Below are 15,958 nucleotides of genomic sequence, written 5' to 3' on the forward strand. Positions count from 1 at the left end.
ATCATAATGTGAGATAAAATGTATTCTTTGATTCAGATACTCCCATCTCAATTATTTTTCTTGCTTATGTATTTGCATTTACGTTGTCAACAAGGTCAGGAAAATTAATAAGTACGGATAGGCAAAGCCTGGGCAATTTTATTTACATATTATATAACATGTATAGACTACCGTTATTTCTTATTGTACTTTAAGCATACTATAAAAATTGTATAACAAAAAAAAAGATTTGAAAGAAAAATTTTTCTCAAGAAAAATGTTACAGATGTTGCTTTCCTTGACTGCATACGTTAAATATGATAAATTCAAGTTAAAATATCTGCTAAATTAATATAGTTTTAGATAAAAATAGGTTAATACTTTTTTATAGAGAATGCCGAACTGGATTAACGTATTAAAAGGCATATGATTTTATTTGAAAAAACAAAACTGACTTTTGCATTTTCTCTAAATCTTATTACCACATTTTTTAGTCCTTTAAATCCTAGAATCCTTATGCGAAACATTTTCCCGTATTCTCTGAAATGAAAATAATTAAATGAACGGAGTTAATACGGAAGATGTTAGTTTCTAGTTCGTTACTGGTTACTAATCACATGTTTATTCGTTGATTGCTTTGCCGAGAATTTTTTATTTTTTTAACGTAACTTATTTTCTAACAGGGAACGTCATCATTAAACTAATTTATAATAGAAAAATATAATTTTATCATCAATCATTACAGGGTATGGTTTTACGTGAAAAATAATCATTTACGTACCATAACACTATTCGCATATAACAAATATAACAAATATTACAACGCATATAACAAATATTACAAATATAATTATTACTAAAATTTACTTATGTGCAGCGTTTTTCCATGGACTCCAAATCTCTACAGGACAATTACGGACACAGTATTACTCTAAATCAAACATCAAGCATACCATTCGTGATGAGCTAACAATTTATGTCTATTTAACAAGTCAATGGAAAGAATAAGATATCATAAAAGTCATTGCATCTGCAAAGAGTCTACAGCTCTGCTTTCTGCCGAAAATAGCATCTACATCATCCAATTTCAACGCTTAATTTTCTATTTAAATATTCTCAATATTCTCTACCTATACCATGAGTTTGCACTGCATGCGATTTAATTATTTTGTGTAATTGTATTTTAAATGTCTTCTAGAGGCTTTCGTTAAATGTTTTGTTAAACTGGTTAGTTAAATTAATACAAAGTGTCTAAAATTCATTTACATGTTTATTTATCGTTACTATTTCGTGTCATTTATTTTCATTTAATGCAAAAATTAGGAATATTCATTAGTCTTTAATACAATTTATCATCGGTACGCGACAAATTAATTTTATCACGGTTACAGAAAAGAGTATCCTCGTATATACAGACACTCTTATAAAATTCAAATTAAACTGAATAAAATTTGCAATTCAGATAGTTCACGTGACAGCGCTCGACGTGGCCTAGACCTTCGTAATTTAGACATAGACGAGGTTATGTCATGACGAAACCGCAAAAACCCATCTCGACGTAACAGGTAAACGTGCCAAGGTAAACTATACAAATGAGGATTGAGAACACAGACTGTAAGAATTCAAAACCAGCGAAGAAATATGTCGCATAAATGTACTTGTATTTGGTGACATCATATAACTATCCCCGGTAAAAGAACGTTGTTGTTTTGTACAACTACAGTGACGTGATTATTATAATCACATTGCAGATATTAATTCTTGGTACCAATTTTCAATCTCCGAACTCGTCACGAATATAAGGCAGAAGGACGATACAGAGTTTATCGACCTAATTCACGATTTGGCGACATAGCAATTCCTCAATAAGAAATACTATGCGAGCGAAGGAGAATTCCTCTATTCTGAGAGTTTGTAGTTGCTGCAGCATTAAGAATATTCCCGACAGCAAAATTAATGGACGAAAATGATACAAAAATGAGATAGCATAATCACATTGTATATACATTACTTACTCAGTAAGACGAGTTTCGCTAGATATGGAAAATGATCCTCCAAGAATGTTATTTCTGCAAACGTAAATAAATGCAGCGGATGTTGCATACAATAGCATTAGCTGAGAGATCACGAAATGTTACGACGAAACATGTCAATTCTGGTGGTTTGATGAACGGCGCAACGGGAATGGTAAAAAAATTTACATCGTCAACGCTTTGAAGAAATGAGCTGGAAGACGGGGCATTCCCGGACTCAGTGCTTATAAAATTTAACGACGAATCCATTGAAAGCAAATTCAAAGACATCGATGGCTACATTCCGATATCTGCAACATTTCAGGCGATGAAAGGTTATGAAATTACGTTAAACGCAGAATGTTATCCCTTATCCTAAGCTGTAATGACTGTACATAAATTACGAGAAACTACATCAAACAGGGCTGTAATTGGTCTTGGCAAAAAGAATTTTTCAAAGGACCAAATCTACTTTGCTCTTAGTCGTGTTAAAACGTTAAACGGCCTAGCTACATCTGATTTAATACCTAAGACATTTATTAATGAATCCTATGACGAAAAGGTACTTGCAGAAATGCAAAGATTACCAGGACTTTCTTCGCCAAAAAAACAGCTGAAGCCTACCTTCTACCACCAATGCGTCAAGAAACGACCCAAATATCTTTGAAACGAGGAGTTAGTAATAAAATATACGAAACAAGTCAGCATTGAATGGCAAACCTATATTTAGAAACGGGCGATGTACTCTCCCAATGAAAATTTTGTAAACTAACCGCCCAATTTCATCACTTCCAGCAACTAGTTTGTGAGAAACGGTGGGATACAACCGAATGAAATGACGAATAAGACAGTTCATTTGCAATAACGATAAGAATAAAGAAATTGAACAAATTTCACAAGAGAGATTAATCATTAGACTATCTCTAGAAGATATATATAAGAAGCTATAAAAATGATCATGACTGCTCGACTGACTACTTGACAATGATGATGCGTAAAAAATCCTTTAATGGGATCAACGGAAGACATACTCTACACGAAGCATCTTAATATCAGTTCAACGATTGAAGAGCAATCATTGAAAAATTAACGCAAAAAGATTATATCACGAGACCAACAGAAGAATATGCTCTATGAGATGCAACAGGAACCGTATTGGTTCATCAAGCCGTTCCATGGAAATCGATAGACATACACGAAATCGGTATATCATTCATCGGTGAAATTAATGTTTTAAAACAGAACATAGTTTAGAATAAACAAATCGGAAAAGTTTTCTTAACAAGATTAACGAAAGAGTATATCCTACAAGATGCATGAAAAAAAAGGAAAGAAAAAGATATACTCATTGAATTAGAAGTCCCCTCTCTCGAAGTCGATATAATATAAATATCACTTAATCGGATAAAGGTTTATCCCAATTAAAATATTTGTAATTGTTATATTTATATATTGTAACTATATTATAATTATATCATGTTGCAGATAAAGGAACATGTTTAATATACTGAATATAAAGTATTTTTTTCACACTTACTTGTACACTTCTTTTTATATTGGCCTTTACAATGAACTTTCTTTCAAACGTTAAATATAAAATTTTGTTATTCTTTGGTAATTTTATCATTAACGCATAACTGAACAATCTCTCCACGGATACAGAAGAAGACGTGTTAAAACGTTAAACGGCCTAGCTACATCTGATTTAATACCTAAGACATTTATTAATGAATCCTATGACGAAAAGGTACTTGCAGAAATGCAAAGATTACCAGGACTTTCCAAAAAAAACAGCTGAAGCCTACTTTCTACCACCAATGCGTCAAGAAACGACCCAAATATCTTTGAAACGAGGAGTTAGTAGTAAAATATACGAAACAAGTCAGCATTGAATGGCAAACCTATATTTAGAACCGGGCGATGTAATCTCCCAATGAAAATTTTGTAAAACAACCGCCCAATTTCATCACTTCCAGCAACTAGTTTGTGAGAAACGGTGGGATACAACCGAATGAAATGACGAATAAGACAGTTCATTTGCAATAACGATAAGAATAAAGAAATTGAACAAATTTCACAAGAGAGACTAATCATTAGACTACCTCTACAAGATGCAGGATGTTTTATCCCAACTGGTTGATCCAGCACAGAGCGATCGATACGCATATATAAAAATGGTCATGACTGCTTGACTGACTACTTGACAATAATCATGCGTGAAAAATTCTTTAATGGGATCAACGGAAGACATACCCTACGCGAAGCATCTTAATATCAGTTCAACGATTGCAGAGTAATCACTGAAAAATTAACGCAAAAAAATTATATCACGAGACCAACAGAAGAATATGCTCTATGAGATGCAACAGGAACCGTATTGGTTCATCAAGCCGTTCCATGGAAATCGATAGACATACACGAAATCGGTATATCATTCATCGGTGAAATTAATGTTTTAAAACAGAACATAGTTTAGAATAAACAAATCGGAAAAGTTTTCTTAACAAGATTAACGAAAGAGTATATCCTACAAGATGCATGAAAAAAAAGGAAAGAAAAAGATATACTCATTGAATTAGAAGTCCCCTCTCTCGAAGTCGATATAATATAAATATCACTTAATCGGATAAAGGTTTATCCCAATTAAAATATTTGTAATTGTTATATTTATATATTGTAACTATATTATAATTATATCATGTTGCAGATAAAGGAACATGTTTAATATACTGAATATAAAGTATTTTTTTCACACTTACTTGTACACTTCTTTTTATATTGGCCTTTACAATGAACTTTCTTTCAAACGTTAAATATAAAATTTTGTTATTCTTTGGTAATTTTATCATTAACGCATAACTGAACAATCTCTCCACGGATACAGAAGAAGACATTAGTGTGTTATATCAAAGAAAATATACGTCGAATCAATGGATAATCCTTTAACGTATGCAAATCACGACTTTCGCGGAAGAAAATTTTGTGATTTCTAATTCTGTATTAATAGAAACTCAATTATAGATTTCAGATTGTGACGATCCAAAGTCGAAAAGGTCATCATCTGTGCTATCAATATCCTCTGACGGTCCCTAAGGAACATAAAAAGGAGAAGGCAGGTTACGTAAAAAAATAATACTGCATACGTTATCGCAATAATAATAAGGAAATTATTTTATCTATACGTACTTGTCAGCAACAACCGTTTCAAGTTCTGCATGTAATTGTGGATGGTGACTCGTTTCGATGTAATTCGGCCATCGAGATTTGAATTATAAAAACGAGAACGCTGTAACTGCAGTTTACTTAGCCTCAATCGTGGCAAAATAAAAAGATTGCGGTACATTTCCGTAATACATTGCATTTGGACATAACGTTGTTGTTACTTAAGACCAATGTGTCATATTTTTCACACATTGCCGTCACGCAATCAATTGTAGTTCATAAACTTAAAGTGTGTGATGTCTAAAATGTTGTGATAAACACGGTCTGATATCCAAGGTGAAAGATGCATCGTCTTCAACATCAGTTAGATAATTTCCATCTTCATGATTCCTGATGCAGATGTTGCCGATAATCTCTCAATGTATTTATCACATTGAAAAGTATCTATACCAATGCTAAACGATATGCTAAACAAACGAAATGCATTTACGGAGCTACCGGCATTGTCTATAATTACTGTCTGTATTATACTTTTTTTTTTTTTTCTTTAACGTGAAGAAATCCTCATGGACACCCGCTAGCGGGTAGTGTCGGACTCTTACCGACTAAAACTCCACGGTGGTCTGTCCTGACACCTGAGTCGAGATGCACCCGGGATCTCTCCCGAATTACTACCGGTTACCCCCGGGCGTCTATCTCCCTGTCGTTATTGAAGGGAGGCTTCCTTGGGCCGTTAGGGGGGGACCACACCCCTTAACGTCTCTTCCTGGTTCATCACGCTCCTACGGTGACCGCGGCGGCGTCGGTGGCGGCGTCGCGCCTCTGTGGCGCGTGGTGTTCCTCCGATGTTGTTGTTGCGTCGTCCTCGAAGGATGCCGCGTTCTCACCCTGTTTCTTTCCGCCCGCTCCTTCGCAAGCATCACCTGCTCGCAGAAAGTGCGAACGGCGGCGAACTCCCGACGCCCTCTGAGCATGGCCTCCACCAACGCTTCCGGGGCCAACCTCTCGCCGATCTCGAGCTGCAGGACGCGTGATACCAATCTTGTATAGAAACTCTTCAATAATCCTTTAACTAATGGCGTACAGAACTTGTATTACCTTTTATTAATGTTTCTAACCTTTTTCTAAACATAAAACCGAAAGCGCAATGCCATAATGTGGCCCTTTTTCTCTCTGGATGATATCTAAAACTTTTACTAGTGGTGTTTGCAACGAGATTGCATAGGAAATTCCATCTTGCTATTCCCGTTTTGTTCAAAGTATAACTTTATGTATTTTGCATAATTTCGGCAAACTTAGGACGTGCGGTACATTTCCGTAATGCATTGCATTTGGACATAACGTTGTTGTTAATTAAATTGTTAATCACATTTTTCACACATTACCGTCACGCAATCAATTGTAGTACATAGACTTAAAGTGTGTGCATGTCTAAAATGTTGTGATAAACACGGTCTGATATCCAAGGTAAAAGATGCATCGTCTTCAACATCAGTTAGATAATTTCCATCTTCATGATTCCTGATGCAGATGTTGCCTATAATCTCTCAATGTATTTATCACATTGAAAAGTATTTGCACCAATGCTAAACGATATGCTAAACAAACGAAATGCATTTACGGAGCTACCAGCATTGTCTATAATTACTGTCTGTATTCTACTAGAACAGTGGCAACACTTGGCAACATTGTATACCGCTGAAGCAAAGTGCCTAATGAGCCATCTATATCCTAGCGGTCCTTCCGCCGAATGTGCGAGAAGAACGCGCGGCAACGGTCGCGAACGCCTAACAAACGTGTGGATAGTGGGGATATTGAGGGGCGACAAAAAGAAAAGAATAGAATCCGATCGACGATTAGGTCCGAACCAGGAAGTGAAAAGGTCGCGTTGTAACCACGCAGCGAGACTGAGTAGCGAAACCGAGAGCGATACGCGACGCGATCAAAAGAAGACACTTGTTAATAAATATATTGTTGATCTAAACACCAAGTGATTATTTAACGCGCTATACCCAATATCACCTCAGAACTTTAATCGAATTCTAAGTGAATTTGACGAAGAATATCAGCAATCTTATTAAAACTGTGTACGCCTTTGAACTTCATACATGCCAAAGTTGCTGGCTGCCGCTCGAATGCAATTCAACCTAAGCAACGTGAAATGACACCGAGGAAACTCCTTCTTCTATTAGACCACGCATTGGCTGTAGTGCATACAAACCGTATTTCATGCTGTAATGCATACATACCGTATTTCATGTAATTGTTGCTTTAACTGAGTAACCGTGTTCAGATACATCTCACTTTGTTCGACCATTCGCGAAGAGACGCGATCGCGAGGAAGCGCGCCAACGGGAATCGTAAATTCCCGTTTCGATTATGGAATCGATGCCACGAAATGATCGATCCTCTATTTCGGTCAGGATGATAGAGGTGGTTGAATTTATTATAACACTGAGGTAACAGGTTACAATTTACACTTTATTCCAACAACTTGTAGACATAGACAGCGACGCTCGGTGCGTATAGATATAAGTTAAACCGATGACTGATTTAAGGATGCAAAACCTGTGCTGAGATGTTGACTGATCTAACGATGAGAAACCAGTGCTGATGTGTTGATCGATCTGTAGATGATAAACCAGTGAAGTTCGGTGACGATGCTGTCGCAAAGGAAAACTCTTGTTAGGTGTTGGTCGCCCCACCACTGGTCGCTTATGGGTGAAAATCTCGGGAAAAATGGGAAAGCCCCGTTTCCCTACTTTTTTCCTCATGGAGCAATAACCATGAGGAACCTCTTGATTTGAAGGTGTTTTATACCAATTAACGGGCTTAAGCGTAAAATCGAAAAGCTTAGATTTATGACAGTTCCTTATGATTATTGCGGTCCGACTAATTATATTTGCACAGCTAGTGACCGCATCGACCGAGGAATGGATTCCGTGTTACGCAAAGAGTCACCGGACTTAACAGTAGCATATCGCTGTATTTGGTCTTATTTTGATCATCAAAATTTCACAAGTACGTTAGTGAAAATTTAATTTCAAAAAATTCTAAACAGTAAGAAGATTTCTCTGTTTCATTAGTATTGCCTCGTCCAATTTCTTGATGATTCTTGACTGAAATTCGTGATCTAAATTCCGCAATTAGATAGTAAACTAGAAGTAGAAACGATTCTATTCCTAAAGCTAGTGACAATGAAGTGTTACATGTGGCGAACATAGAAAAGAATAATGCGATTGAAAAGGAAAGAGAAACAGGGACTGAGAGTCAAAGTATTCGGCGACGTATAAAATATGAAGCTGCGTAATAAGCTGAGACCTTTTTCAGCTGAAAAATCAAATTCTCTTATTTTTAATACCCAATGAATAGAACTTTTACCAACTGTTTGTTAGATGTTTCCGATTAAAATGGCAAAAAGCATGATACAATTCGTAGCATATTTGCTTATGCTGAATGTTATTAAATGTGTGGCGGATCGGTCATATTGGTAAATCAATATAATTCGTATTGCACCATGTTTAGTCTCATTTTAATCAAAAAGATTTTACAAATACGTTGATAGAACCGCATCGACCGAGGAATGGATTCCGTGTTACGCAAAGAGTCACCGGACTTAACAGTAGCATATCGCTGTATTTGGTCTTATTTTGATCATCAAAATTTCACAAGTACGTTAGTGAAAATTTAATTTCAAAAAATTCTAAACAGTAAGAAGATTTCTCTGTTTCATTAGTATTGCCTCGTCCAATGTCTTGATGATTCTTGACTGAAATTCGTGATCTAAATTCCGCAATTAGATAGTAAACTAGAAGTAGAAACGATTCTATTCCTAAAGCTAGTGACAATGAAGTGTTACATGTGGCGAACATAGAAAAGAATAATGCGATTGAAAAGGAAAGAGAAACAGGGACTGAGAGTCAAAGTATTCGGCGACGTATAAAATATGAAGCTGCGTAATAAGCTGAGACCTTTTTCAGCTGAAAAATCAAATTCTCTTATTTTTAATACCCAATGAATAGAACTTTTACCAACTGTTTGTTAGATGTTTCCGATTAAAATGGCAAAAAGCATGATACAATTCGTAGCATATTTGCTTATGCTGAATGTTATTAAATGCATATTGGTAAATCAATATAATTCGTATTGCACCATGTTTAGTCTCATTTTAATCAAAAAGATTTTACAAATACGTTGATAGAAGCTTAATTTAGAAAAGATTGAAAAGAAAACATACGTTATCTCGATAATATCTGACATAAAGTAAAATGCTACAACTGCAATGGAAAGCTCCCAGCTAGCTACAAGGGCTGTGTAGTCAGAAAACAATTGCAACGTAAGCTGTTTCCGCCGTTTCGAAACAGGACGCACAACAACTTTCAAGCGCAACAGGATAGCACAGAAACTAAGATAACAACAAATCTACAGCACGTAATGAACAATAACCACAGTAACACCAACACCGTTGGTAGCCGAAGCTACGCGCAAGTAGTCAACCAATCGCCACCCTTAGACAACCAAAATCAGAACAATAACAACAACGACACTACAGAAATCAAGGAACTGCTGAAACAATCCATCAAAAACACCGAAATGCTAACAAAAATGATAAGCGAACAAAACAAAGTCATGTTACAACATCTTAAAGACATGCTAAGCAAAAATGAAACACGGACAGGATGAAAATAGCAGCCTGGAACTTAAACGGCCTACAACAACGGGCCCTAGAAACTAAAACATTCCTGTATAACAACAATATAGACATATTACTTGTTTCAGAAACACACTTCACTCCAAAAAGCTACATAAAAATACCATACTACACCCCTGGTACTATGATACCAAACACCCCTCAGGAAAAGCACACGGAGAAAAGAATTAAAGAATTAAGAATTATTCTCAGGAAAAGAATTAAATAAAAAAAAAAAGATGTGCGGAAGAGACCCATAGGAGCAGAACTAGAGCCATACAAAAAATTAACGGACAATATGAAAATTTATGCTACTTGAATCGCGAACACAAGATTTACATTACTGTACTTAGAACGTGACTGTATGTAGATTCATCTAAGAAGTATAAAGCAACATTAGATGTATCACTATAGCGTGTTACGCTTCTTTTAAAAAATCTATTTAAAAATAATGTGTTCGTTTTATTTAATATTATTTAAAATTGGAGTAAATAGTCTGGATGGTACAAAAGCAATCGCAAAGCTTAGAATCTTGCTGCGACTGTAAAACTATGTCATACAGAAAATATAATTCTAAGGAACTACGTACAAGAAGGAAGAAATGTAAAAAAGCAACTTTCCTTTCATTCGTTATACAGAAATATACTGTATTGATACACACAAATTGCTCGTTCCTTTAACTGAATGACAAGGCTATAATACATCTTCCACTTACAGAAATTGTTCAAAATTTCTCTAACCATCCTTAAGTTTCGTTGTTCTGTGAATTTTCATATGTCATCAAGAACGGTCTTTCCGAAGTAGGACACAGAAATTTTTCAAATAACGGAGTAAGAGACCTACTCTTGTTACCAACTGGTTCCAGCAAATTGTTCCACAGATTATTCGCATCTTGGGAAACACAAAGCATTTCTGATTATCAACGTAACACTCATTAAATAATTCTATAGTTTCATTTGTTATACTCACATAGTGCATTTAATTTTTGACTCCAATGAAAGCAATCAACATTGAGATATGACAAATCGGAAAATCCATCCTCGGCAAGAGGTAATTTTGCATGTTCCAGAGTCGGTAAAATTACTACGGTGAAGTCATTTCTATGAAATTCTGGATAATTAGCGACTTCTTCGTCAATCTCTTGCCACCTAAAAAATGAAACAAATTTGCATATTCTTCATATGCATTTTAAAATAGATATCAAACGGTACTTGAAATGTGTTAGGGAAATAATATCGCATAAATGTGAAATAATAAACATAAGCTGATTGCGGTGCGAAATGTCGCTCCGCGCTGAGACAGAAGTAAAATTCCTTTGCTAGTTACCAAGATTTCGCATTTTTTCAGTATCTGTATATCAGATTTTGGCTTCGTAATAAAGATACAGATTATGTGGAATAATCCACTGCCAAAATTAACGATTTCCGATACACGGTATGGTAATGGAAAGGTGTAACACTTTTTCAAGATAATTAGGGTAAATGCCGCATTCCTAATCGAGATAGATGCCATATTGATTTAGTAAAGGCAAGAGGTGAATTTAAACTGTTTCGCATTGAAGGAGCATTGTCGATGATTCATTTACGGAGAAAAAGAAGGATGAAAGTTGGGGTATTTACATCATATCGATAATTTTCCGATAATTTTTGTGTTCACGCGTCATTCGAGTAAGGGTCTCGCCGATTTTTGTGATAAGAGAAACGAAATGTTAGAGGTTCTGCGTAACACCAAGCTTCTGGTTGATCAGTGAGGGGACCTTGTCATGTTTATTGCTACGCGTAAACTCGATCGGCAAACTCGCGCGGGCCACGAGATCTCACTAGGCGCGTCCTGCGCGTATCTCATTCTGTCTACTCGAAAATTTAATGAGACGATTTTGGAGTTGCTGTTATGGATTTTAATGAGTAAGCAGATTTGATGTCTAACCTATGATTTTATTACAAGGATGACATAACCTTCTTCTCTACGACTTGTATGAGGTAAGTTGCGGATCTACATTCGTTCGTGTAAAAAACAAAGCGCAATTCTTTTGCTCTCGATTTTCATCTTATTTTAGCTTTAAGAATGTGTACCGAAACTTACCTGCGGTATCAGACGAGTATCGATACGTTTATGGTGTTTCAAGTACAGAAACTAATACCTTTACCTTACAAACAATACCTAAACAATAAAAAACCTAACAATAACTAATACCTTTGCCTTTGATATTAATCGATAACAGGTTGAAATTCATAGATCGCTGTCGATAACATCGATACCGCATCGATCACATCACCACATATGTGTTATAGAAATACGAACTCGACGTCTGAATACACACTCATAATATAAATTTATGAATATACTTATCAGTGTTTTTTCATCCAAAATCGACCCCGACATTGCCCAAGTCGTCAATAAGATCTTAATGTGAATTGAATTCAAAGATGATCAATCTATACCGTTCTCTAATAACTCTTTTCAATAAAGTTATTCACCAACATATAACGAGAATGAAATACGCTTAAATATAAAATAAAAGTTACGGTAATTGGGCACAAAAGCGGCTGCACCTCCGATTTTGATGATATTTAACTATAATGTAAAACTCATCATTCAAAACAACATTATACTATAAACATTACACCATTACCCGACATTAGTTTCCGAGATATTTGCAAAAATCCGCTGCTAATACTACATTGAATCTTATCTATACATGCACGTCCATGGCAACGTATGCGTCAGCGTGGTGCGATGGCTTATCCACTGTTTCTATAAACACATCATAGCTGGTGTGAAACGATCTGTATAACGGATGAACTCCTGGAAAAGCGAAAAAGTTTGACAGAAAAGGTTTGACAAAATACGGGACGAAGGCAATGCTAGTCAATGTCGACGGCTAATAGCCTCACGCGTTCTGCGGTTCCATTATACTGAGTGACAGGTGAGACACTCGGTAACACTGAGTACCATTGCCGTCACCGCGTGTTTTGCCAAACTTCTTCGCATTTACATTAAAAACAAAACATTATTTTCTGACTTTATTGCTGTCCTTAGCAAAAATGTTTGTTCTATCGCGTGCTATTGTTAGGTTCTCTTGTAGACCTTTAATTTTTTAAATAAGTTGGAAAATCTAAGCAAAAAAATGACGCGTTTTAAGCGTTCTTCTCGCTTTAATCATTATCTACACATATTTAAATGTCTATAATACAATAACAGTACATATCATTTTATTCAAGAGAGCCACAGTATTTTTTGTCCAAAACACATCTCGATGGCTACTAATGTAAAAAAACAAAACGTTCGCGAAGTTGCGAATTTGAATTTTTCTTACATTTTTTCTCAAAATTGAGTTTTTCAAAAACTGTGCGTTCTAGCAAAAAATGGTTGACCAATTCGTATTTGCTCAAAAATGTGTACATGAATCACTTGTTGAAGGTTGCAAAACTAAATGCGTGTTCAAGAGCGTAATCCGTATTGGATGTAGATCAGTCTTTCAATTAGGCCGTCGTTAAAGTCTGATGGCAGTCAGCCTCCTCACGGTGCGACGACTGGATTGCTCAGTATTGATACTTTTCTAGAATAGGGTTCGGCTTTGTATAGTTTTTGACAACCGCTGATATATGTAAGACCTGTGCGTTCAAAATGTTTTTTTACGTTTTCGAGGTAGTTAGAATAGTAGTTAGGTAGGATAAGTATTAAACAGTTCGCCCGTTATAGAGATTATTTGCAGGTCGCAGCGATGTGTTTATAGACACACAACAGTAACACACAACAGTAGATGAGTGGACACACCATGCAGACGCAAACGTTGCCTTAGAAGTCAAATTCAACATAGTAGTAGCAGCAGCTTTCTCTAAATATTTCAGAAACTAAGTGAGTTTACTCCTTATAGGAAAAATGTCGAGTTTCACAACATACTTAAGCTTCATTAAAATGGGAATAGTAGCCCCTTTTATGTATAATTACTAAGATTAAATATAAAGTATGATATAACAAAATCCTTATAAATTGCATATGTAAATACAAAATATCTACAATGCTTCATAAATTCAGTAAATTATACAAACCTCTCTATTATTTTATAATATTCCAATCTTTGATTTCTAAATTGTAAAGCAAACAAACATGGGCATCCAAATATGGATGACACATAGCACCGCAATGACTCTCTTCCTTTGTGTGCATTAACCAGTTCCTTTAAGTGAGGTGGTGGTATAAGAGCAACAAAAGTTCTTGGTAAGTTGTCTCTTAATATTCTAAGAGTATTAATTAAATCCATTTTGTGATCATTTAACACAGTCCATGGAGAAGTTACACACGTATTAGAGCAAAAATCATTACTTCCAATCATCAACGAAATCAACTGTAAAACATAAAAATGTAGATACTATTGCGTAAACAATTAAATATTAAATGCAATTATAATCTTTAACTAAAGAAAGAAAAAGTTGTCCAATTTCATACTGGTATCTAATCTTTTTTAATTGCAGTTATAATTTTTAATTACATTTGAAGTACGTGTCTAGTAAAAGAAAGGTAATGTAATTAACTCTTAAAAATAGCTCACCAGAACTGCATAGAAATACTTTTCTAATTATAATGTCAATAATTTCATTATGACCTTTCTTCCTTAGTAATGAATATATAAAGGCCTTGAGTAATTTCTATTTTAATATTTGAATATAAATGGTAAATGTAACATTGCTAATAATAGTAGATTATATTTAGTAACGCAAGAAATAATGTTGCTAATAATTTAGATTTTATGTTAATTTATAATCTATTAATCGGTTGTTAATTTCAATGATCATATGCATATGAAAACACCACTTCCCATATAGTAAATATGTATTGTATATAATTACTTTGTCTACCAACATACGAACCTTCCAATGTTTGTTTATATCTACTTTCGGGTCATGTTTTATTTTATTGACCAGATATGTCGCCATGAAAGTTATATCATTAGACATAGCTCCGCCTTCAGCGACGTTTAACTGCGCAGCTGGATTAGTGCTTATAGCGTCCCCAAGTGAATAACCTACTAATTTAGGATTGAATTCCTGCGTATAGGAAGATCGGACTATGAAAGATTTCAGTATTCGCATTTGTGGTATGCGTAAACAATGCAGATGTAAGAAATGAACAAACTTTAAGAATATTAGGGAGAGTCAGGTACTGTCGCCAAGTTCCTTGACCGCCGATACTGCCTGATATGCCTCTATCTTCAATGTTCGCTTCCGCTATAGTAAACGAAGTAACTCCGGCGCCGATTGTCAAAGAATCGCCCATTGCAGCAATGACATCTATGTCTCCTGGTCTTAAATGGTGAACCGACTCGGGAACTTTCGAAGACCTGCCGGCTAAACAAATTAAAGTAAAGACATTAGAATACATATGAACTTCAAAAAATAAGCATCAATTTTAATATTCTTAAATTACAGTAGGGTGAAGAGCTTGTAATGTTACATATCTATCTTAAAAAATGATATTAATAGGACAAGACTATGAATGAACTCAAAATCACATTGAAATTCTTGTAGCCACTACAAATTGTGAAGAACAGCGTTCTTCACTGTAGTTTGCTGCCACAGAAATTTACCGATTGTCTCTAGGATAAATTGTAAAAATTATTGGAAATAAAAGAAATCTGCGATTTAAAATGAATAATGATTTTAAGGAATAAATACGACGATGTAATATTTACAAGTGATACCATGAAGTATTTGATAACAATAATCATAAATTTGGTTAACTACCTGTTACGCTGCAAGGAAAAGAGACGTCTATTGAAACTTCATCTTGAAATTTATTTTTATTCCGTAATTTAGACACTCGTTCCTCATTTCTTGTACCTGCAAAATAGTCCTTTTAAAATATTTTACAAAAATACTTCATCTGTGATATAACGTTGCACGCGATATGTCAAAATTCCGATCAAATAATGCAAAAGGTATATCGAAATCTCAACCGCTCGCCTATCAGACAAAGTTCAATCCATGTGAATTAGTGTCAGCGTCAGGGTAACCATTTCTAATATTGTGTAAAATAGAAAGAAAAATAAATGGGTTATGGGTTGGGTCAGAGTAGTGGAATAATGCTATCGTGAAATAATTTTCGGCGAATCTAT

General features: G+C 35.1%; 1 protein-coding gene across 1 annotated transcript; it reads right to left on the reverse strand.

Annotated features, from left to right (window-relative positions):
• Positions 1-10,571: 10,571 nt before the first annotated feature.
• LOC100745876 (phospholipase B1, membrane-associated-like) lies at positions 10,572-15,740 on the reverse strand. The gene is made up of 6 exons (XM_003493949.4): positions 15,588-15,740; positions 14,980-15,191; positions 14,715-14,891; positions 13,896-14,191; positions 10,813-10,991; positions 10,572-10,734 (listed from the first exon to the last, which is right to left on the reverse strand). The coding sequence occupies exons 2-6, from the start codon at positions 15,118-15,120 to the stop codon at positions 10,589-10,591; spliced, it is 939 nt and encodes a 312-aa protein (XP_003493997.2). The 5' UTR covers positions 15,121-15,191; positions 15,588-15,740; the 3' UTR covers positions 10,572-10,588.
• Between the last annotated feature and the right edge of the window lie 218 nt (positions 15,741-15,958).

This window comes from Bombus impatiens, unplaced genomic scaffold (genome assembly GCF_000188095.3).
Source record: "Bombus impatiens unplaced genomic scaffold, BIMP_2.2 scf_1430, whole genome shotgun sequence".
Classification (NCBI taxonomy): domain Eukaryota; kingdom Metazoa; phylum Arthropoda; class Insecta; order Hymenoptera; family Apidae; genus Bombus; species Bombus impatiens.

Coding starts and splice junctions, on each gene's coding strand:
- LOC100745876 (XM_003493949.4), bottom strand. CDS start 15,120: ATGGGCGATTCTTTGACAATCGGCGCCGGAGTTACTTCGTTTACTATA. Junction 14,892..14,979: donor CTCTCCCTAATATTCTTAAA/GTTTGTTCATTT, acceptor TCCTATACGCAG/GAATTCAATCCTAAATTAGT. Junction 10,735..10,812: donor TCAAAAATTAAATGCACTAT/GTGAGTATAACA, acceptor GTGTTTCCCAAG/ATGCGAATAATCTGTGGAAC.